The sequence below is a fragment of the Ambystoma mexicanum genome, chromosome 2p (genome assembly GCF_040938575.1).
Source record: "Ambystoma mexicanum isolate Mex_15411 chromosome 2p, UKY_AmexF1_1, whole genome shotgun sequence".
NCBI lineage: Eukaryota > Metazoa > Chordata > Amphibia > Caudata > Ambystomatidae > Ambystoma > Ambystoma mexicanum.
Window position 1 is genome coordinate 1,271,010,779 of NC_090923.1, and position 18,716 is coordinate 1,271,029,494.

Consider the following 18,716-nt stretch of genomic DNA (forward strand, 5'->3'; position numbering starts at 1 on the left):
GGTGATTATTGTAAAGTCGCCTTTCCACAGGATACAGGTATGTAGCCTTACATTTGTCGTGTTGGGTTGGTCGTACAAACAGCCCGCTTTTCAAGAAATAAGCCTGTTTCTAAAATATAAGTACATTACTGCAGCGGTAGGGTCACGCTTTCACTTACTGATGCATGTTGGTTCGCTACATGTTTTCCGTAGGCATTGAATCATTGAATACAGAGAGCTTGGTCCTTTCAAGACAAACTTGATGCATTGTGCAGCGGCATGCTTTGAATAAGGAGGTATTGTGTTGTGGTTTTCTCACCATGAGGTGTTGGGGTAGAAGTTATATAACTCAGCTCTTTCAACTCTTCTTAAATGGGGGGTGTCACACTTCGGTGAAGTCACGAGGAGTTGCTGTGGACGCAGTGGTGTATGGTGGTGATTTGACACACCTCTTGTGGTTGTGTATTGATGGATTGTATGTCTTGGTTGGTTTGCAGCACTGTAGTGGGCCTACAGCTACATGGGAGCAATTGAATAATAGAGACTCGATCTGTGGAGTCTACAGCAAAACTGTGGTGTTTTGACACCAGCGCTACTGATACCAATTTAAGAGGTATGTAGCTTTACAATGAGGACAGGTTGGGAGCAATCATGTCCTTCCTTCCTAATGCACTGTGATTCATAAGCTAGTTGCACTGGAGTATGGAATTTGTGTCTTAGTTTTTTCGACTGATGTGCATGTCTGATGACCGCCCCCTTTATTTTTTTCCTGGCTAAGGAACCCTTTGGGAACTCCCGGGTGTGACTTTGGATTGCATGGTGAAAACTAGGTAATGGAAGAATTCCCCTGAAAAAGGTACATGCATCTGTGCAAACAAGAACTGAAACATGTTGGGATTTTTGTGTATCTGAGTCGGTGAACTCAGTGTGTTTGGAAAATTGTTAAATCCATTTATTGTGTGTGTTTTTATACTGCTTTTTATCTTTGAATGTGGTTATATGTATGTTCTACTTGTGATTTGAATTGTCTTTTATACCATGCTGTGTGAGGTTGGGTCATGCTCAAACCAAACACTTTTATGAGTATTTTTATTATTATTAACTATTGATTAAAACTAAACAACTGTTGACAACAGTAGCTATACGTACCAGGTCTATTTTTTCAAGACTGAAGGTACCAGGAATTTGGGGTGTGCTTTAAGACATGTGCATAAAGTCAGAGAAAAAAGTGTTATTAATGGTACAACGAGCTCCTTAATATATCTATATTTTGGGTCATCCCCTGACCATGCGAGTGTGTTTTAAAAGGGTTTTTTCTGCCTTATATAAAGTGGTGATCCTGGCATCACACACAATAATAACTCCAAGATTAAGTAATGCAAAATCAGTGGTCGAAGTGAGCGGGAGCGGTTGGGAGCGGTGCTCCTCTACTTTTTTTAATTACCTTTTACAGCTCCTATACTTTCATTTTAAAAAGCAACCGTTCCCGAATGGTTTCATTTTAAAATAAAAGTGTAGGAAGAAGTTGAAACGTGCCCTTTCAGTGCACTGCACTGAACGTCCCCTTAAAAAGCAGGTGCAACTGTTTGCTGGTTTGTATTGTGTGTGGGAGGGGACATGATGATGGGGTTTGTGGGGAGTGGGTGCAGGCCAGCAGGGAACATAGTTCCACTACTTATTTTTGTACACTTCGACCACTGTGCAAAATTACAAATGCACAATTCGTAGCAGTGCGCCATTAAGGCTTGGCAGATGGTTGGTGATGCACCATTCCACATCCCTCAAAAGAACAATTCTAACTGTGTTACTTAGGGCAAAACGCCAACCGGGCAAAGATTTCAAAAGGTGACGTTTAGCAAGGCATGGTTTTATGTCAATGTCAGGACAGAGTGTTCTCGTAAGGCACATCAGACGAAGAAAGTAGCCATTGTTTAATGAAAACAAGAACAAAGAAAAATATTACATTGCAAGTTGTAGACATTGAAATCATGCTTCAAAAAGACAAAGGAGACCCTCCCTACAGCCCTGCGTCCGAGCACTCCACTGCACTCAGGCTGTTCTGCCCAGTTCCATGCACTATGCAGGCACCATGAAACGCTGCAGGTCATATGAGTCATGTATAACGCGCCTGTACACAAGTTTTTCTAGGCGCATGGTGTAGGTGTATCGGTACATGTAACATTGAGGGATTATCCAACAACAATGGCGGCCCTCTCCCTCATGCGCTACTTAGTATGCAGTCCCCCTCCTGTACTGAACCCATTTTCCAGCAAAGGAACGCTTCATTCCTGGCTGAACTGTACACAAGTTAACATTGACCAAGAATTTACACCAATGGCGCCATTAACCAGAACCCAAGGTAGTCAGCATCCTCTTCTGCAACTCACTTTCCTGTTCACAATCACAGTGGGCCTCATTAGGACCCTGGCGGAGAGGGTATTACGCCAGCGTAGTGCATGGCGTACCTCTCCGCCATACTACGAGTTCCCGTAGCGCCATGGAGGTTTTCTCCGCCTGGTTTTACCAGCCGGAGAAAACCATGGCGCTACGGGACCTCGTTGTTAATTACGCCACCGTATTTTACGGTGGCGTAATTAACTCCTTCCCCACTCCCATTATACCCTATGGGGCAAAAATGGGAATGGGGAAGGGCAGAATGGGGATTGGGGATTTACCGCTCCGCCGAGGTCGGAATGGGGCGGTAAATCCGCCAACCCCCATGGCGCTATCGGCGGCTTTCCGCCATGCTTCGCGGTGCATTTAGCACCGCGAAGTCCGCCTGGGTCGTAATGAGGCCCAGTGTGTGTGAAGAAGTGCACTTTCTTCAGAGCGACATTTCGGTGGGACATTTGCTCAAATGTCCTTGAAGAGTTTTGAGTTAATTGAGGCATGGTTTATTAGCCTTTGTGTCCTTTTAAGTCGCCTTTCCCTTTTATTTCAAATTTACATATGTCTGAGGTGATTTCAAAGGATATTTTCTCCCGAGTTTCAATCTGGATGTCGTATTTTAAAGCTGAGACCTTCACTTTCCTAAGGTTGGAAAAGAGAGCTCCGTGCTCGTCCACTCCTTGCATCGGCATAGTGTGGAGAAATAGGGGGGACCCTCTTCAAACCCTTTCCAAGTGAATTCCTGCCCCCGCCCTATTGCTGCTTTTGTCTTTTAGCTTTGTAGACGCCTGCAGACAGTCACATGAGCTCTACAAATACACAAAATACACACAATCATCCTTTTCATCCTTTTAACACCCCCCACCGCCAACTAAAACCACTGTCATGTCATGATAAGGAACCGCTGAATGGGCAAGTCCCTCCAGACCCTTACGTCACCTGGACCCCTAACACAGCTAGGAGAAAACGGCAGCGTATCCACAAGTTACGCACTTCACGCTACACTATTTAGATTATTTGCACAATTGCAGATATGGCAAAATGTGTGTCCTCATAGTCCCACAGCCTGGCAGTATTCTGAACTTCTGTCGGTTCCATTTTTACTTGCCAGAAAGATTGGAGAGATGACTACCATTGGGAAAAGATGGAAACAGTTCCGCTGAACTGGACAAAAACCTAAGACATTGCACTAAAAGCAGAAGAAGCTTCATAAGATTAATGTTTGCCTGTCCTCTAGGGAGGAACATTCGCCTCTTTATGTCCAGGCTTTGTTTGATGGCAAGGCTGGGCCTAGCATCCGCAGAGAGCAATACCAGCCGGTTTGACCAACTTTCCCTTTCAAGCATTATGTGTATCCGAATTGAGAAGGACTGAGGTGAAAAATGTTGCTTCCCGATGGGTGGCAAAAACAACTTGCCTTGTTCCTGGTTTCATCGAACTTATCGTTTTAGTTTCCATATCCATGGCTGAAGTGAAAGAGGGCCACATCCAAGGTAAACGTGCCCTTCCAGATCTCCTGCGCCTGTCTGGATATTTTCCACAGTCCTCATCGCCACACCGTTTGTAATGTTAATTAGTACCCGGTGAGGGTCGAGGAGCTTTTAAAACGCAAGCTCGTTGGCCCTCACCCTTGCCTTACCTGCCCCAGATGGCTTGGAATCCCGTGCGGCCCGGAGCTCTTCTCATTTTCTTTGTTTACTATGGCCGCCACGGACAGAGAAAATGGACTATGTTTTCTGTCCCTTCAGCCATTTCTTTTACTTTGTACGCATCTCGCAGCCAGGGGAAAATGAAAAACATTGGTACCCCAGTCTAACAGGCCGGGGTACTAATGGCAGCATGCCCCTCGACTGCAGGCCATTACCGCATAAGGTAATGCCCCCGGAGCCTTCAGTAGCTATGGGCCCCGGGGGCATTACCTTATGCGGTAATGGCCTGCAGTCTATTGGCATATTGACAAAATAAAACTAGGCCCAAAAGATTGAAGTCCTCTCATAAGAGGCCAAATGAGCCTTGCTGTGAAGAATGTCGCTACTGAAGCCTATGCTGTCCTTGTGCACTTTCCTTAGTCGCCCTAAGCTTGTGGGTTCAGATGATCGTGTGATCTTCCGTTTTCCCCAGATGATCTGGATTTCTTTACTTTGGAGAGGGTGCTCGCACCCTACTTTCACAGAACTACCTATGTGGTTCCCCCTCACCAACTCTATCGAGTTCAGGGCTTAGTAGTGAAGTGGCTTGAACAACCCGCTAACACCAGACCAGACATCATGGAGAAAATCATTAGGGAGCAGAGTCATGACTCATTACCACCAGATATACACAGGTGGGTTACACAGTACCATTGCCTGGCCACAGAAGATGTAGTAGAGATTGTAATGGGTTAGGTGTAGTCATTTCAACACAGCCTCAAAGAAGCTGAGTGAAGGGAACTCTGATTCTTCTAAGATACAGATCCAGGTGGCAAAAAAGAAAACTGGAGCTATGGTAGGCACAGGCAGAATGAAAACCACCCTGCCAATAATTGAGCGGAGTTACAGGAGGGCATCGAATGATCCATCGTGGGAATTACATGAGGAAAATAAAACGTATCCCAAGCTGATGTCATCAAAGAAATTGGAGGCTGGTAAGTCCAACCGAGAGTGGCAATGATGCCCCAGTTACCAGAGTCCTATCGACTTATAGATTTTTGGAGCTCCCGGAAAGTACTGACCACCTGGATATCACAGAGCCAGGGAATATATCCTGGAAGAGCAAAACAATATCTGGAAGCCTCATTCAACCAATGATCCATGGTCTCTTGACAACTGTCTCGAGGAGTGGTGAGAACTGGAGGACAACATGGGTTATGTGAGGAGGAGTGAGATTATCCCATGGCAAAGACAATTAAAAATGTGCATGGTTTTGTAACACCTGTTACAAAATAAAACAGAGCAGTCAAAGCTAAAGGGGAGTGCCTGCGAAGAAGTGCCTCCCTCTAGTAACATAAAAACACTTTGCAAGGGCATTCACCTGTTGTATCCAGAAGCAGGGTGGAGCAGCAACATGTTCATAACACACCAGAGAACAAAGAACACTAACCTCTGGCCAACTACAAGGCTCCTCCCAACCTCCACTCTTCAACAGCCGATATGTTGGATCCCTTGTACAGACCCTTGACAAACACAACTTCCAATTTCCACCAATATGCAAACGATGCTCGAATATACTTCCAAATCTCACCCCCTCACAACTCCACACCCTCAAAGGCTGTCTCTCCACTATCACCACCTGGATGGCCACCCACTACCTTAAGCTCAACCCTTCCAGAACAGAATATCTCCTCATCTGCCCCCTAAACGCAAACCCGCACTCACCCCCTGGATCCAAGAACTCGCCGCAAACAAGCCACACATATCCCTCTGCATACCAGTGAAATCCCTTGCATTCACCACCAACTCCCACCTTTCCTTCACACACCACATATCTGCTGTCACCAAAACATGCAACTACACCTACTATGGAAAATCAGGCACATCCTTCCTCCTGGTGACTTCTGTAATGAGGTCCAAGCACTGCTTCTCTCGAAGCTGAACTACAGCAATGCTCTCCTCATTGGACTCCTCAACAGCACCCTTACTCCCTACCACACAAGTCATACAAAGCACAGCAGCCAGACTCATCCTGCACCTACCCAAACATTCACACATCTCCTCGGCTCACACCCAGTCCCACTAGCTTTCCGTACCCCAGGGAATGGACTTCAAAGGACTCTGCATTGTTTTCAAAGAAATCCACCAAAAAACCCGATTTTACCTCCACAACAAATTTAAACCTATCACCAACACAAACACAAGACAAGCAAGTCAGCCTCTCCACCACATTCCGCTCTGCATACCCGCACAAGCATAAAAACAAGTCTTTACCCAGTGAGCAACCCGTGCCTGGAACACTGTACCTCTTCACATCAGCACGTTATCCTCCATCACCACTTTCATGAAGAGCCTCAAGCATAACCCTATCCCCCATGTCCTCAACTACCACTTGTCCATCTTGATCTTCCCATCCTATTCTATCCTATCCTGAAAATGTTTTCTAACTTCAGTTTCACTTCCTACCTTTTCAACCTTTTACCGTTGCTAGGCGCACCGAGACCTTCTGGGTAGGGCCAGCACTGAACAAACATTCCAATGAAATAAAAATAAAATAATAATGGAATTTTGAGGGAGAGTTACATATGGTGGTGGCCTGAGGGTTTTGTTACTTATCCTTCTTAGACAATAAGAAGGCAGGTTGACTCTATATCAAATGAAAGTCTGCATCTGCCACTTTTTCTGTTTCCTGTTGTTAGGTCTTGTGAGCGCCATGCGGTCCTTCGGCGAGTGGTGCAATCAGGGGTGGACTGGGAGCAAAAAGAGGCCCTGGAAATGATTTGCAAAGTGACCCCATATTACACACCCTTTTCAGCAAGCCCAACCCTTTTCCAATGAGAAAATGTGGAAATAAAATAGGTTACGACACACAAGAGGCGCAGGGTGCAGAGGCCTACCGGGAAACCTCCAGAGTTCCCTATAGGCCAGTCCAACCCAGGGTGCAATATAAGAAATGTATAGATAGATAGATGACTAGAGGTCAGCAAAGAAACATTTGGGGGAAGGGGGAGAAGTCATAGACCAGCAGGCAAATGAGACCAATAAGAACAAGCTATATGATTCCTCAGCAGGAAACTGGAGGCAGGTGAATTGTAAGAAGGGAAGAGACAGAGCAGAAAGAAGAAGCTTTGGGCCCTTGGGAGAGGAGAGATGGAGGTGGTACTCACAGTATCGTGGAGGGAGCTCGCCTAGGGAAGGCTGCGAGAAGGAGACATTCACACGCTGCTGAGTATGGACGACTGCACAAGAGAGCCCAGACAGTTGGGGCGGATGGGGCAGTCTTAGGCCTGGATGTCTTGGTGTGAAGTCTGGAAGACAGGATTGCTGAAGGAATAGGAGAGTCTGTACTGCAAAACCGACTTGGCACTGACTTTGAACCGCAAAAATACACTTTGAACAGTTCCATGAATCGGGGTTTGTGTCAGCAGGGCAAAGTCACTTCAAACCGTGTAAAGAATTCCATGAATCGGGCCCAAAATATCTGTTAGATTTGTATCACAAGAATGACTGCCCTGCAGCCATTTTGCCCAACTGTCACACAGTCCTGTAAAGCGGCTGTGCGGTAACCCACCCGATGGCACACACAAGCAACGAATGCCTTAATATACATTCTAAGTTACCTTCTATGTTAAGAGAGGCTTTGCAAACAGACCCACGTTGCGGCACAGAAGAAAGTGCAAGTCCACGCCTAATTCAAACCCTCAACCACTATTGCACGTTCACATGTGACGCAGCCTCTGTGACAACATTCCATAAAGTGCTGAGGTGGACAGTGCTCATCCTATTTGCAGAGACAGACATGCGCAGTAGCCCAGCAGTGAAGGGGTTAAATATGCAGGGGCATATCTCAAATCAACTGCGTTGATGCAAGTGCAATTAAGCATTAGGGCAAACATTGCCCTGTAGCAAAATCCTAACATTGCCCTGTAGCAAAATCCTATTCTTTCAGAGCATGTTTGCACCAAAGAAAAACTTTGCACAAGAGCAAACATTGCGTGGTGCAAAATCCTATTCTTTCAGAGCATGTTTGCACCAAAGAAAAGGATTAGCACCAGGGCAAACATTGCCCTGTAGCAAAATCCTAACATTGCCCTGCAGCAAAATCCTATTCTTTCAGAGCTTGTTTGCACCAAAGAAAAGGATTATCAGAAGAGCAAACATTGCGTGGTGCAAAATCCTTTTCTTTCAGAGCATGTTTGCACCAAAGAAAAGGATTAGCACCAGGGCAAACATTGCCCTGAAGCAAAATCCTAACATTGCCCTGCAGCAAAATCCTATTCTTTCAGAGCTTGTTTGCACCAAAGAAAAGGATTAGCAGAAGAGCAAACATTGCGTGGTGCAAAATCCTTTTCTTTCAGAGCTTGTTTGCACCAAAGAAAAGGATTAGCACCAGGGCAAACATTGCCCTGTAGCAAATCCTAACATTGCCCTGTAGCAAAATCCTATTCTTTCAGAGCATGTTTGCACCAAAGAAAAGGATTAGCACCAGGGCAAAATCGCCCCGGTGCAAAAATGCATCAAAAGACAATGGGCCTGATTTACAAAGCATTCCATTCAAAAGCGCTTTTGTAAATCAGGCCCGGCATGCTTTTGGGCGTTTGGGCAATGGTTGCCCTAGTGCAAATTGCATTTGCTTGGCTGCAAAGTTTCTAAAATAGAACCCATGTAGCCGGATTCAATAGAAAAATCCTAATGAAAACCTTTTTGTGAATCTATGACCTGAAATAATGATCGAATGCCGAATGACCCGGATTTACAAACCTTTTTATTTTTTTTATTTTTTTAATGAGACTTTCCCTTTGAAAAACGCATTTGTAAATCGGGCCCATTGTGTTAACCAGGACTGAGTTTCTCCCCAGATGAAGGACGCATTGGCTGTGTCCAAACATGACCGTTCCATCCCATTCATGCCATGTTTCCATGCATTGATGTAGGGTCCTCGTGTTTTCTTTTAAAAAGACATACTTCTAAAATACCTACACAGGGAATCCGGATAACGTACCCTGTAATTTATCAAGGCTGTGTCCGTTTTTGCACCTGGCCAACCAATGAACTTGGATTACAGCATAACCACCATTTCTCAAATCCTCATACACGTGTAATCTAGGGTTTATTTTTAAATGTCAAGACGTTTACCACCTTTCATCGATACGCCTGTTCTTTTCTGTTCTGGGGCTGCATTTCAAAACACAGATTAAACTATTGCAAGTTTGCAATTACATGTCTAATGCAGTGATTAGGCTGGCCTCCGTCTGTGATGTCAAAAGCTGGCAGGAGTTTAATAAGTCTAAAATGTATTCTTATCGTTAAACAGTAAAGCGCTTTGGATTAAAGCGCTATATAAAAACAATAAATACATTACAATACAAAGGGATGAGCTATATCCAAATTTAAATGTATTTTCTGAAAAGGTATTAAGAAAAATGGCTTTCTGTGGTACAAAATCACTATTGTGTACTCTGTTTCTATGTCACAATCCATGTGCAAGTAAAATAGTTGGAATCTGACACATTAGATGAAACTTGATTTCTCAGGGTTTACACAGAATGAGATGGTTGCGAATATTGTAGGACCTGCTTCCAAAATGTATGCGGCTAGAAGCATAGCCTGTAATGCGACCCCCCACCATGGGTGGACTGGAAACCAAAAGAGGCCCTGGACATTATTTTCACAGTGGCCCCAAACTACACATTTTCAGCAAGCCCAACCATTTTCCTATGAAGATGTAAAAATACTACACAAAAGAGGCCCAGGGTGCAGAGGCCTACTGGGAAATTCCCTATAGGCCAGTCCACCCCTGCTCCCCCCACTCCCCCCGTAAACAATAGTTTAAGTAAGCTTGATTCTAGATCAGAAGATCCATATTAACCGGTTTGTGTGGACCAAAGTACCTTCTAGCGGAGAGGGCAGAAACTTGGTGTAGTGGCCTGGTACAACCCTCCGCATTAGACAGCTCTGTGTTTACAGAACGGTCAGCGCGCAACATGGTGACACAGGTCTTACATAATACACGGTCCAAAAAGATAACGTTGTCCACCTATCACGCTTAATGTGACTGTGATGGATCAACGGCATGGTTCATACATGTAGCAGCAGTCAGGCGCAAAACAGCAAAATATCAGATTCCAAACTACGCAAGATATTGAGCAAGAGTGCATCAATTGAAACAAGCGATCAAAGCGACTGATTTCTGTTGCAAACGTTTTACTCTCTGAAGACTGTGCTCTCAATCACGTTCTGGTTTAGAATAAGAAATGCATGATTTCAAGGCAAAATGAACACAGGGATGAGTACCACAGCTAGGCCAGCTAAACAAAAACTCGTGTATGGCAATGTACATGAAAACATGCATTAGCGGCTATGCAAAGACTACACAACTATGACAGCTGGTGAAACGCCTTGAAATCCATGTTGGCACTGATGTCCTTAATTCATATTAAATAGCAACCGGCATTATGAGTGCTTGCGAACAGGTGTTGGAATGATTCTGGCGTGCTTTGAACGAGTTCTTACATACCCATGCGGGCTTCTTCTGTCTACTTCTTCATGTACATGTGTGTGCGCGTTGAACTCATGTATGCACTGAAGTATGTCCTTTCCTTGGTATGAAACAATACACATGCATTGCAATTGATCCAGCACGCGTTATCATGTCCACCTGTGAAGCGATATAACCTTACTTCTCTAAATTGACATATTTCACGAACGTGATATGTTGCATGTGAACACGTGGCCTGGCCTCGCAATATTCATCACCCCATTTGCGCAGAGGTGTCGTCGTTTTTAACTCTGTGATCAATCAATCTTTCAGCGGGAATAAAAATGCGTGTTTGCATACACATATGCTGTAACATGTATCCTCTGAGCTGTGTGTGGTAGCTCTGGAACAGAGGTCTAATAAAGAACTGCTGGGCAAACATTCCATACTTCTTGGGCGCAAAGAGTGAGGCTGATGTTTGTCATTCAGTTGACATCCATGGACGCTATGCTGGTCGAATGAACATGTCACTTTCCATTGTAGCCTGTGGCATAGCTCTCAACTCACCCTCTTTTGGCAGGTGTCACCCGCCAAAAGCATCCAGACACTCACCCACCCGCCAGCTCATCTCTTTCACCCGCCTTGGAGCACACAGGCTCAGGGGTTTGCAAGGGTGGAAGCTACTGTTCATATTTTTGCTGGGATTTCGAGATCCCGAAATCGGGTCCCGGCACGACTCTTCCTGCGCGAATGGGGGCGTGAAAAGCAAGTGATATGCTTTTCACGCACCCATTTACTCCCCCTTCCCCTCCCCGGCGTCATCCAATGAGAGCATTGTGCCTGGGAGCACACACCCTCCCCGACCCCCCCAACCCCTGCAAAAGGTCAGCGACACAGAAGTAGGACTACCATTTTATTTGTTTTTACGGCAGTCCTACTTTTATGTTTATGGCCTTTCTGGTTTTCTTTTTTTTTAAAATCTGGTCACCCTAGTTTTCACCCACCTTGGTGTCAAAAAAAGTTGAGAGCTATGGCCTATGGCACCCTTTCCATCAGCATGACATCCACAGCTGACACAGTTTCTGGTGGAATGTTGGCCCTCTAGTTCTTAATTAGAACTTTGTGAGCTCTAGTGGTTTGCTGTGACTTTCAACCGAGGTCACCTTAGCTACGAGTTGGTAGGAGAGGGAATTCCTCACTAAAAACGATACACTCCGGCTTTTGTGACGCAATAATGCCTCGATAAGCAACAGGGGTTCCAGGACGGCTGAACACACACACACGACACATTGATAAGCTGCCCCAATGCTCTTGCAGAAGGCGCAGGTCCCAGGCGCAGCTCACGTGACAGAACTTACGCATGTTGTTGGCAGGCGGCCGCGGCTGCATGGTTTCGTAGTGCTGCACGTGCACCGTCAGGCTGGCGTCTCTCTCCATGTGCTCTGCGTTGTAATGATCCCCTTGACGCATCACGTCAGCCAGAGCCCTGAGGACACAAGCAAAGCGTTCCGCTCAATTAGATGGACCAGATGCAATATATCTATAAGCAGTCTCGTGCAAGCAATGTGCATTAACCCTATGGGGACAGAAGGGAAATACATCCTACACACACACCGTCTTGCTGTGTGTACTTAATTGGAGAGCTGCCAGATTCACGACTGGATAATACTTGAGTGAAATGAGTTACCCGCACTCTGATGGCTCTTTATTACACAGCGCTTTTTTTCTGCCACAACGAATGTATGAAATTAGCAAAGCAAGCGCTGCTTTAAAAAGGGGTGAATCACGTTTTCTTTTGAATAATCAGTGGCAATAATGATGACAACTTATGAAGCAATGGGTAAAGCTAAATAAATACACACTACGGCAATCGAGTCAATTCTGTTTACCTAAGCAGGTAAATAAATACATTAAACAGAGAGATTTCAATTGGTTCCAGGTCTGACCTGGATGTTCAGTCCAGTCCCGGGTCTATTCCTTGCATTCTCGTACTTGTAATGTTGCCCCTCCCAGTGTAAGTGCCAGGCTGCCAGTCAAAGGAAGGAAATAGCCCTGCGGCGCTACTCAGACATGACTTGGGACCACATGAGCGTTCTGCAACTATGGCAGTAATTAACAGAATACCAGAGATAACTGGGGCACAGAAACAAAAATAAGTACTGAAGTGCAGACCCTTGCCCCGCCCCCTTGCGTCACTCCAGGAACTTAACATATGTAATAACCGAGGAGGGAGGTGCAGCCACCCCCCGCAACGTTCTGTTGTATCACATCCTATAGAGAATTAGACATATACTGTATCCCCCAGCCCTGCAATAAGAAGCCATTTTGAACTAGGCCCAACGCCATCTTTTCTACTAGGCCTGAAAACCCATTTCTTGGTCGAAATGCAGCTCTCCCGTCCCCAGCGCCTCGCACAACCAGCCCACACCATTGCCTCTCCCTTGCGAGCCCTGCGCGAGTCCTGTTCTCACGGAAGCCCAGTCATGCCTTGTTGCAATCCCGTAGTATAATTTCTGAAAGAACGAGCTCTACGGAGAGCGTGAGACAGTGACATGTCATAAGTCCTAGTGCCTATTCATCTCCACTAAACTGCCTGGGCCCTCTCAAACCCCACCCTGTGAGGTCAGAGCCCACCAGCCCCGAACCCCCAGTTCCTTTCATGTGATACCCATCTGACCCATCCGCTCCTTGACAACTCCACAGCCCTAATCTCATGTAGCAGTATATTTTCCCAAAATCAACACATGCCCACCTATATCACTTGGTCCCCAGGAGGTGTCATGCCGCTGGGTTCCTGGCGTCTATGGAGCCGCTGGCGACGCGGAACTTAGTCCCGTCTGCCAGCGGCTTTCTATCACGCCCCCCTATTTCCTGGTTTCACTTTCCTTCTGTTCTCATTGGTTGAGCGCTCCGCGGCCCGGTGTTTTAACCAGCCTCTTATGGGTCACGGACGCGTCGCAACGCTTCCAGTTTCGTCCCGTTAGCTCTGAGTTGCTTGCTCTCTGTTGCTCTCTTCTGGGTTACTCGTTTTTTCCGCCGGTTGGGTCCTCGCGCCCAGTCCGGCTCCCTCTCTGTTCATTCTTCGTGCCTCCGCTGTTTCTGCCTGCCCTTCTCTCGCTCCCTTAGCTTTGCTTCATTCGCCCGCCTCCTCTGACCTCCTTCCAACTTGCTTACCCTCCCTCCTTCCCATCTTCACTTACCGCCTTTCTTCCTCTTGACTGTTCCGCTTGCTCCGTCCTCCTGTATCCTTCTTCCTTTCGCTCTGCTCCGTCCTTTCCATGTACCAGTTCCCTGCTTTGTCCATTGGATTTGCTCTCGCCTACCACTCGGACAAGTTTGCTGTGACCTTCAGTGTACCAGTCTCCTGCCTGTTCCTCTGGACTGCCTTTGCTTACCGTTTTGTTACTTCCACTTCCAGCCTCACGTGTACCAGTTCCTTGGACCGCTTACTGGATTGCCTGTGTCCCTGGGGGGGTTCTCTCCCTCGTGTTGCCTCCAGACACTTTCCACCAGCTCTCACCCTACAAGGATTCCTGGTTCCTCTCCTCCAAAGCATCCGGCGATAGCACAGGGGTTTTTTGTGCCTAAGGGCTTTTTCCCCTCCTGGTCGTTCCCGGGGGAGGGACCCCTTGGTCTCCCTTTTGGGGGGCACGGTGGCTTCCTCCTGGGGTCGTCCCTATCTACATAAAAAAAAAGGTGCGATCACGAAGAAAGGAAAAGAAGGGTTCTCGGAAGGAAGAAGAAGGTGAGCAGTCGGGGGAGGGGGAGATCTCGGATTCTACACTGTCGGACGAAGATATCACCGATCCCGGTGACAGGAGGACAGCTGGCAGATCAAAAGCTTTGGGGTAGGCACCTGGGTAAGAGACATGCAGTATCAAAGAGAATACAGAGTGCAGGGGTCGGAATGCCAATATATTTGCTCATTTAAACCAAGTACCCCCATTCATGCAAGACTGTATGCATGCCTTTATTTCTGCATTATCAGTTCCTGTTGTTTAGTTTAGTTAGACAATGTGCTTCCTTGCCCTGACCTTCTCACCGCGGAGATGAGTCCTGCTGACCCACTTCTGCCAAGAGCAACTGCAAGACGGCGGCCAATCAGCATCTTGTATCCCATATAGTATCGACTGTCCTATTCAATACCCACCAATCTGATACACGAAAATCTACCCTATACATGTTGTCATCAGCCGTAATCAGTGATACTGTGTGTTCTTTACATGTGCTGCCCGTGTAATGTTTCGACAGAGCGCTCTTTGGCAGTAGAGTTCTTTTCTGGCAATTTTTATGATTATATAAACTTTGTTATCTTTGCAACTCATCTCCTGGTCTCCTTCCCCTGACAGGGGTTCGCCTTATTTTTTTATTTTATTGGGACACGTGCCGCGAGGGTTCCTTCAGTGGCCAGACACATTGCATCTTATTTTTTTGTAGGTGTGTTTATATTTTTTGCTTTGTTTAGCAAATGCACCTTTGTGGCAAGTTCAGAGATTAGACTTCTTCTGGGGATAGCAAGGTCACAAGTGGGCAGCTTTGAGAGTACTTTAGAGACTGGACGACTCGAAGACCACGAGAGACTGCTGCATGTGTGGACATCTATATTCAACAAGCTGGTGTCATGCCCAAAGTATGTAGCAATCCGAATTGCTTTAAAGATAGCCACCATCTGCATAACGGAAGAGCTAAGACAGAGCTAGAGACCAGATTCTACAGTGTTGTTGCAGGCAGGGAAATAACACTGCTTGGTCCGATTGTCCCTTTCTGCCTTCAGGGTGCCGTGTGTCCAATTGATTTTATAATTAAAGTGGCAATGCCGTCTCTACGTGGAAGCAAAACGTTTCATTGCTTAAAGGGTATGTGGGGTATTTTCAGCATCAGGATACAAATGAGCTACAGCTGGCTGGGTAGGCCCAGAGGTGCAGGAATGTGGAAGGCACACTGTGGGTTGTCAAACCAAAAGGCCAGCATTTAACTCTCAACTACTGAACATCTAAATAGTGATTTCAGAGAAAAGAAAATACAAACTAATTGTGCCCTGTTTTTTTGGGTGTCAAGGCCGAAAGGAATGAGGCCTACTTTCCATAACAGGTGACAGATGCACTAAAGTGCCGATTGGCTAAAGCAGAGAGTTGCCATTGAGAAGTCTGTGCATTTTGCAGCTTGGATGGAACTATGAACACATCAAACATGAAACTCTATTGCCAGAGTAATTAAAACATATATCAGAATGTAAGGCTGAATATTGATGACATGGTGCAGGAGAAAAATACATATGATGTGATGTAAAATATAAAAGCAGGAATCATGTAAGAAAGACAAAATACAGGATTTAAAAGCACTTGTTTCTTTTCACAAGAACTGACTTCAGCCGTTGCTGGAACACCCAAAGAAACACCCCCCATCCACCATCAGACCACAAAGGTCAAACACTCCTTAACCTCTCTATCTGGAAGCGACAGAGCTAGGAAGGGTACATATATTGTAACTGTGAGAGATGTAATTGGGGTGAAATGACCAACACTGAGTAAATAAAGATGTATTGATGGAAGTTTGAACTCTGTAAAATACTCAAAATTAAATTCAATTTGTGGTGAAGTTCTGGGTTGACTATCCGTTGACAGGAAACAGAGAATGTCACATGAGTCAGGGGGCAGAGTTACACCCCTCTGTTCAAGGAGATAAATAAACATGTGCTCAGGTCTTAACCTTGAAAGAATGTAAAGTGATGGTATTTATTACTTATTATATTAAGTCAACAAAAGCCAGAGGGCCATGCCACATACAGGTTTTTGGGAACTGAAAGGCTTATTAAGTGAAAAAGTATGCATGTTATTAAAAGGGTCCTCGAAAGATTATATGGAGAATCATATTTTACTCATACCTAGGCGAACCATAATAGATACAGAGATGGCTTAGACCATTCCAGAAAACACATAAAAGCAGAAGGGGGTCCAAATGACAAACTGAAATTCTGGGTCTGTGCTGTGCAGAAAAGTGTCTCCAGGGAAAAGCACACTCTCCACAGAGATTGAGAAAGGAACTGCAAATTGAAGGGAGATTTACCTTGCATGGGGTAAAGGAAAAGGTTTCCTTTTATGTTGTGAAAAGTATTTTGTTGAATGATGGTTGTGCCAAAACATTGCTAGAAATGGAAAGTGCATAGGGATTTCAGAAAAAGTCACTACACATGTCTATTCCTTTGCGCAATAGAAAAGTGTTTCATTGATTTAAATTACACCCCATGCAAAGTATATTGTAATGCACAATTTGACTGTCAGAATCTAGAGTGCTGCATTAATTGAACCCTAAATTAGGGGTATTCTTATGACTGACCCAGGCCCCTGAAATATTCTTTAGAACTGTGTTTTCTTCTTAGTTGTGACAAGGGGGGGAATAGAAATCAGAACTGAAAACTGTACATTTTGTGGGATCTTATATGTTCTGTGTTCTGTGGCTTAAAAACAAGTATTTGTTCTTTAAACTTGTTTGTAATGAAGAATTGTGTCAAAAAGGAAAGGTTTTGTGCACATGGTGGGGTGTTTCTTAATAGTTCTTGTATACATATTTGGATATTGTATATGAATTAAATAAAAATAAAAATATATTCTTTCTGCACACTGGCCTCATTCTTGGCTTGCCTACTGCAAAAGAGGTCAGGGGTTCTAGTGGTGTTATATAAAAGCAGAGTTAGTCAAGAATCCCAGTTATTGATTATTTGGTGTGGCACTCTTGATTGGGGAGGAGGGGTGAGGAACTCCCTGCATTAATTGCTGGGCCATAAATATATTCTACCTAACCACTCTGTTCACTGCTTCTATGTGAGTGAATGTTTACTGCTTCCTTCCATCCACGCTGCCCCCTTTCTGCCTGTGGGGATGCTTGTAGTGCTGAGTGCTGTTGCCTGTCCTATGCTTGCTCAGTGTGACCAATCCTCCCTGTACGGAACATAAACTCCTTGTGAGTGAGGGCAGCGTCGACAGCTACTGACTGTGCTATAAGGGTTATATGTTCTAGCGATGCTTGTGCTGAAGTCGCTGCTGCAACTGTCCTGTGCAAAGAAAGCTGTCTCTTCTGCTACCTATACTTTACCTGTTCTGCTTAGGTGCGGGTAATTTGGAATGCTGCTACACCCGGGGTCCTGGTTTTGTGTTCGAGGGGGGTTTTCCCCTTTTCTGGCCCTCTGCTCCCTGTTCTAAGTGCGATGTAAGTTTGCACTGCCTACTGCATTCTATAGGACTCCTACGCGTACCTGAAGCTTGTGCAGATGCTTTCTGTGCTGCATCTATTCATTGAGTGATGCAAGCTTACATTGCTGCTGCCTGTGCTGTACCTGAACTTTGTAAGGGAAGTGAAGTGCACTCTCCTTCTACCTGTACTGCACCCAAACTGGCTATGTGAGTGTAACTAAGACTGCTGTTGCCCTGAGGTATTGGTTCTGTATGACTAACGTTATAACTGTTTTTGGCCCTCGAGTATATTTTATTTGCAGTGCAAGCTTGCACTGCTGCTGTGCCTTCTATACGGCTGCTCGATGAATTGAAGAATACAATGCTGCTGTGTGTGCCACACCCATTCTATGAGTGCACTTATTCTATGACTGGAAGCTCGCAGTGCTATGCCTTCTGTTTGTGATTGGAACTTTCACTGCTGGCTTCTGTATATATGTTCTACGAGCAGGGCTTCAGGTGGGCCGGGGAAGCCATGGCTGAACTCTAACGGCAGTCTCCCACAACCTCAATCGAGCCTGGGGCTCTGACGGGGCTCACACTACCCCAAACAGCCCCGAAAAGTGCGTGGGTTCGAACCCCCGCGCTGTCTTTTTTTATTTATTTATCTTTGCATTTTTATAGCACACATACAGCCCAGGGGCATTGCAGCGCTGTTACTTGTGGCAGGCTTAGTTACATACAATACAAGGTGACTAGCCAGTGTCACGGTGCACTGCTTGATTTCTTAGGTGGTGGATTTAGTTTGTTTCATTCATAGACCGCTTGACACATAAAGCCCATAATGGGTTTTATGTGTCAAGCAGTCTATTGTATAAAACAAAAGAGATTGCACGCCTATGAAATAGCACAGTCTGCTGAATACTGTTTTTTCATCAGCGAGCCTCGTGTTGAAATCCCAAGTATGGGACAATAAAACACAGCCTTTCTTTGTTTTTGATTGTGCCAAGCGGGGGATTCAAAGCCAAGCCCGGTCGATGACAAGCCAGTGTCACATCACACTGTGCTAGTTCG

The 18,716-nt window shown here is 45.5% G+C and overlaps 1 protein-coding gene across 4 annotated transcripts in view; it reads right to left on the reverse strand.

Annotated features, from left to right (window-relative positions):
• SHISA9 (shisa family member 9) overlaps positions 1-18,716 on the reverse strand; it is a 1,679,367-nt gene that overhangs the window by 1,441,899 nt on the left and 218,752 nt on the right. For all 4 annotated transcript variants that reach the window (XM_069645589.1, XM_069645587.1, XM_069645586.1 and 1 more), the window contains exon 2: positions 11,832-11,959. In XM_069645589.1, the coding sequence (XP_069501690.1) occupies positions 11,832-11,959 (128 nt within the window). The remainder of the gene's footprint in view (positions 1-11,831; positions 11,960-18,716) is intronic.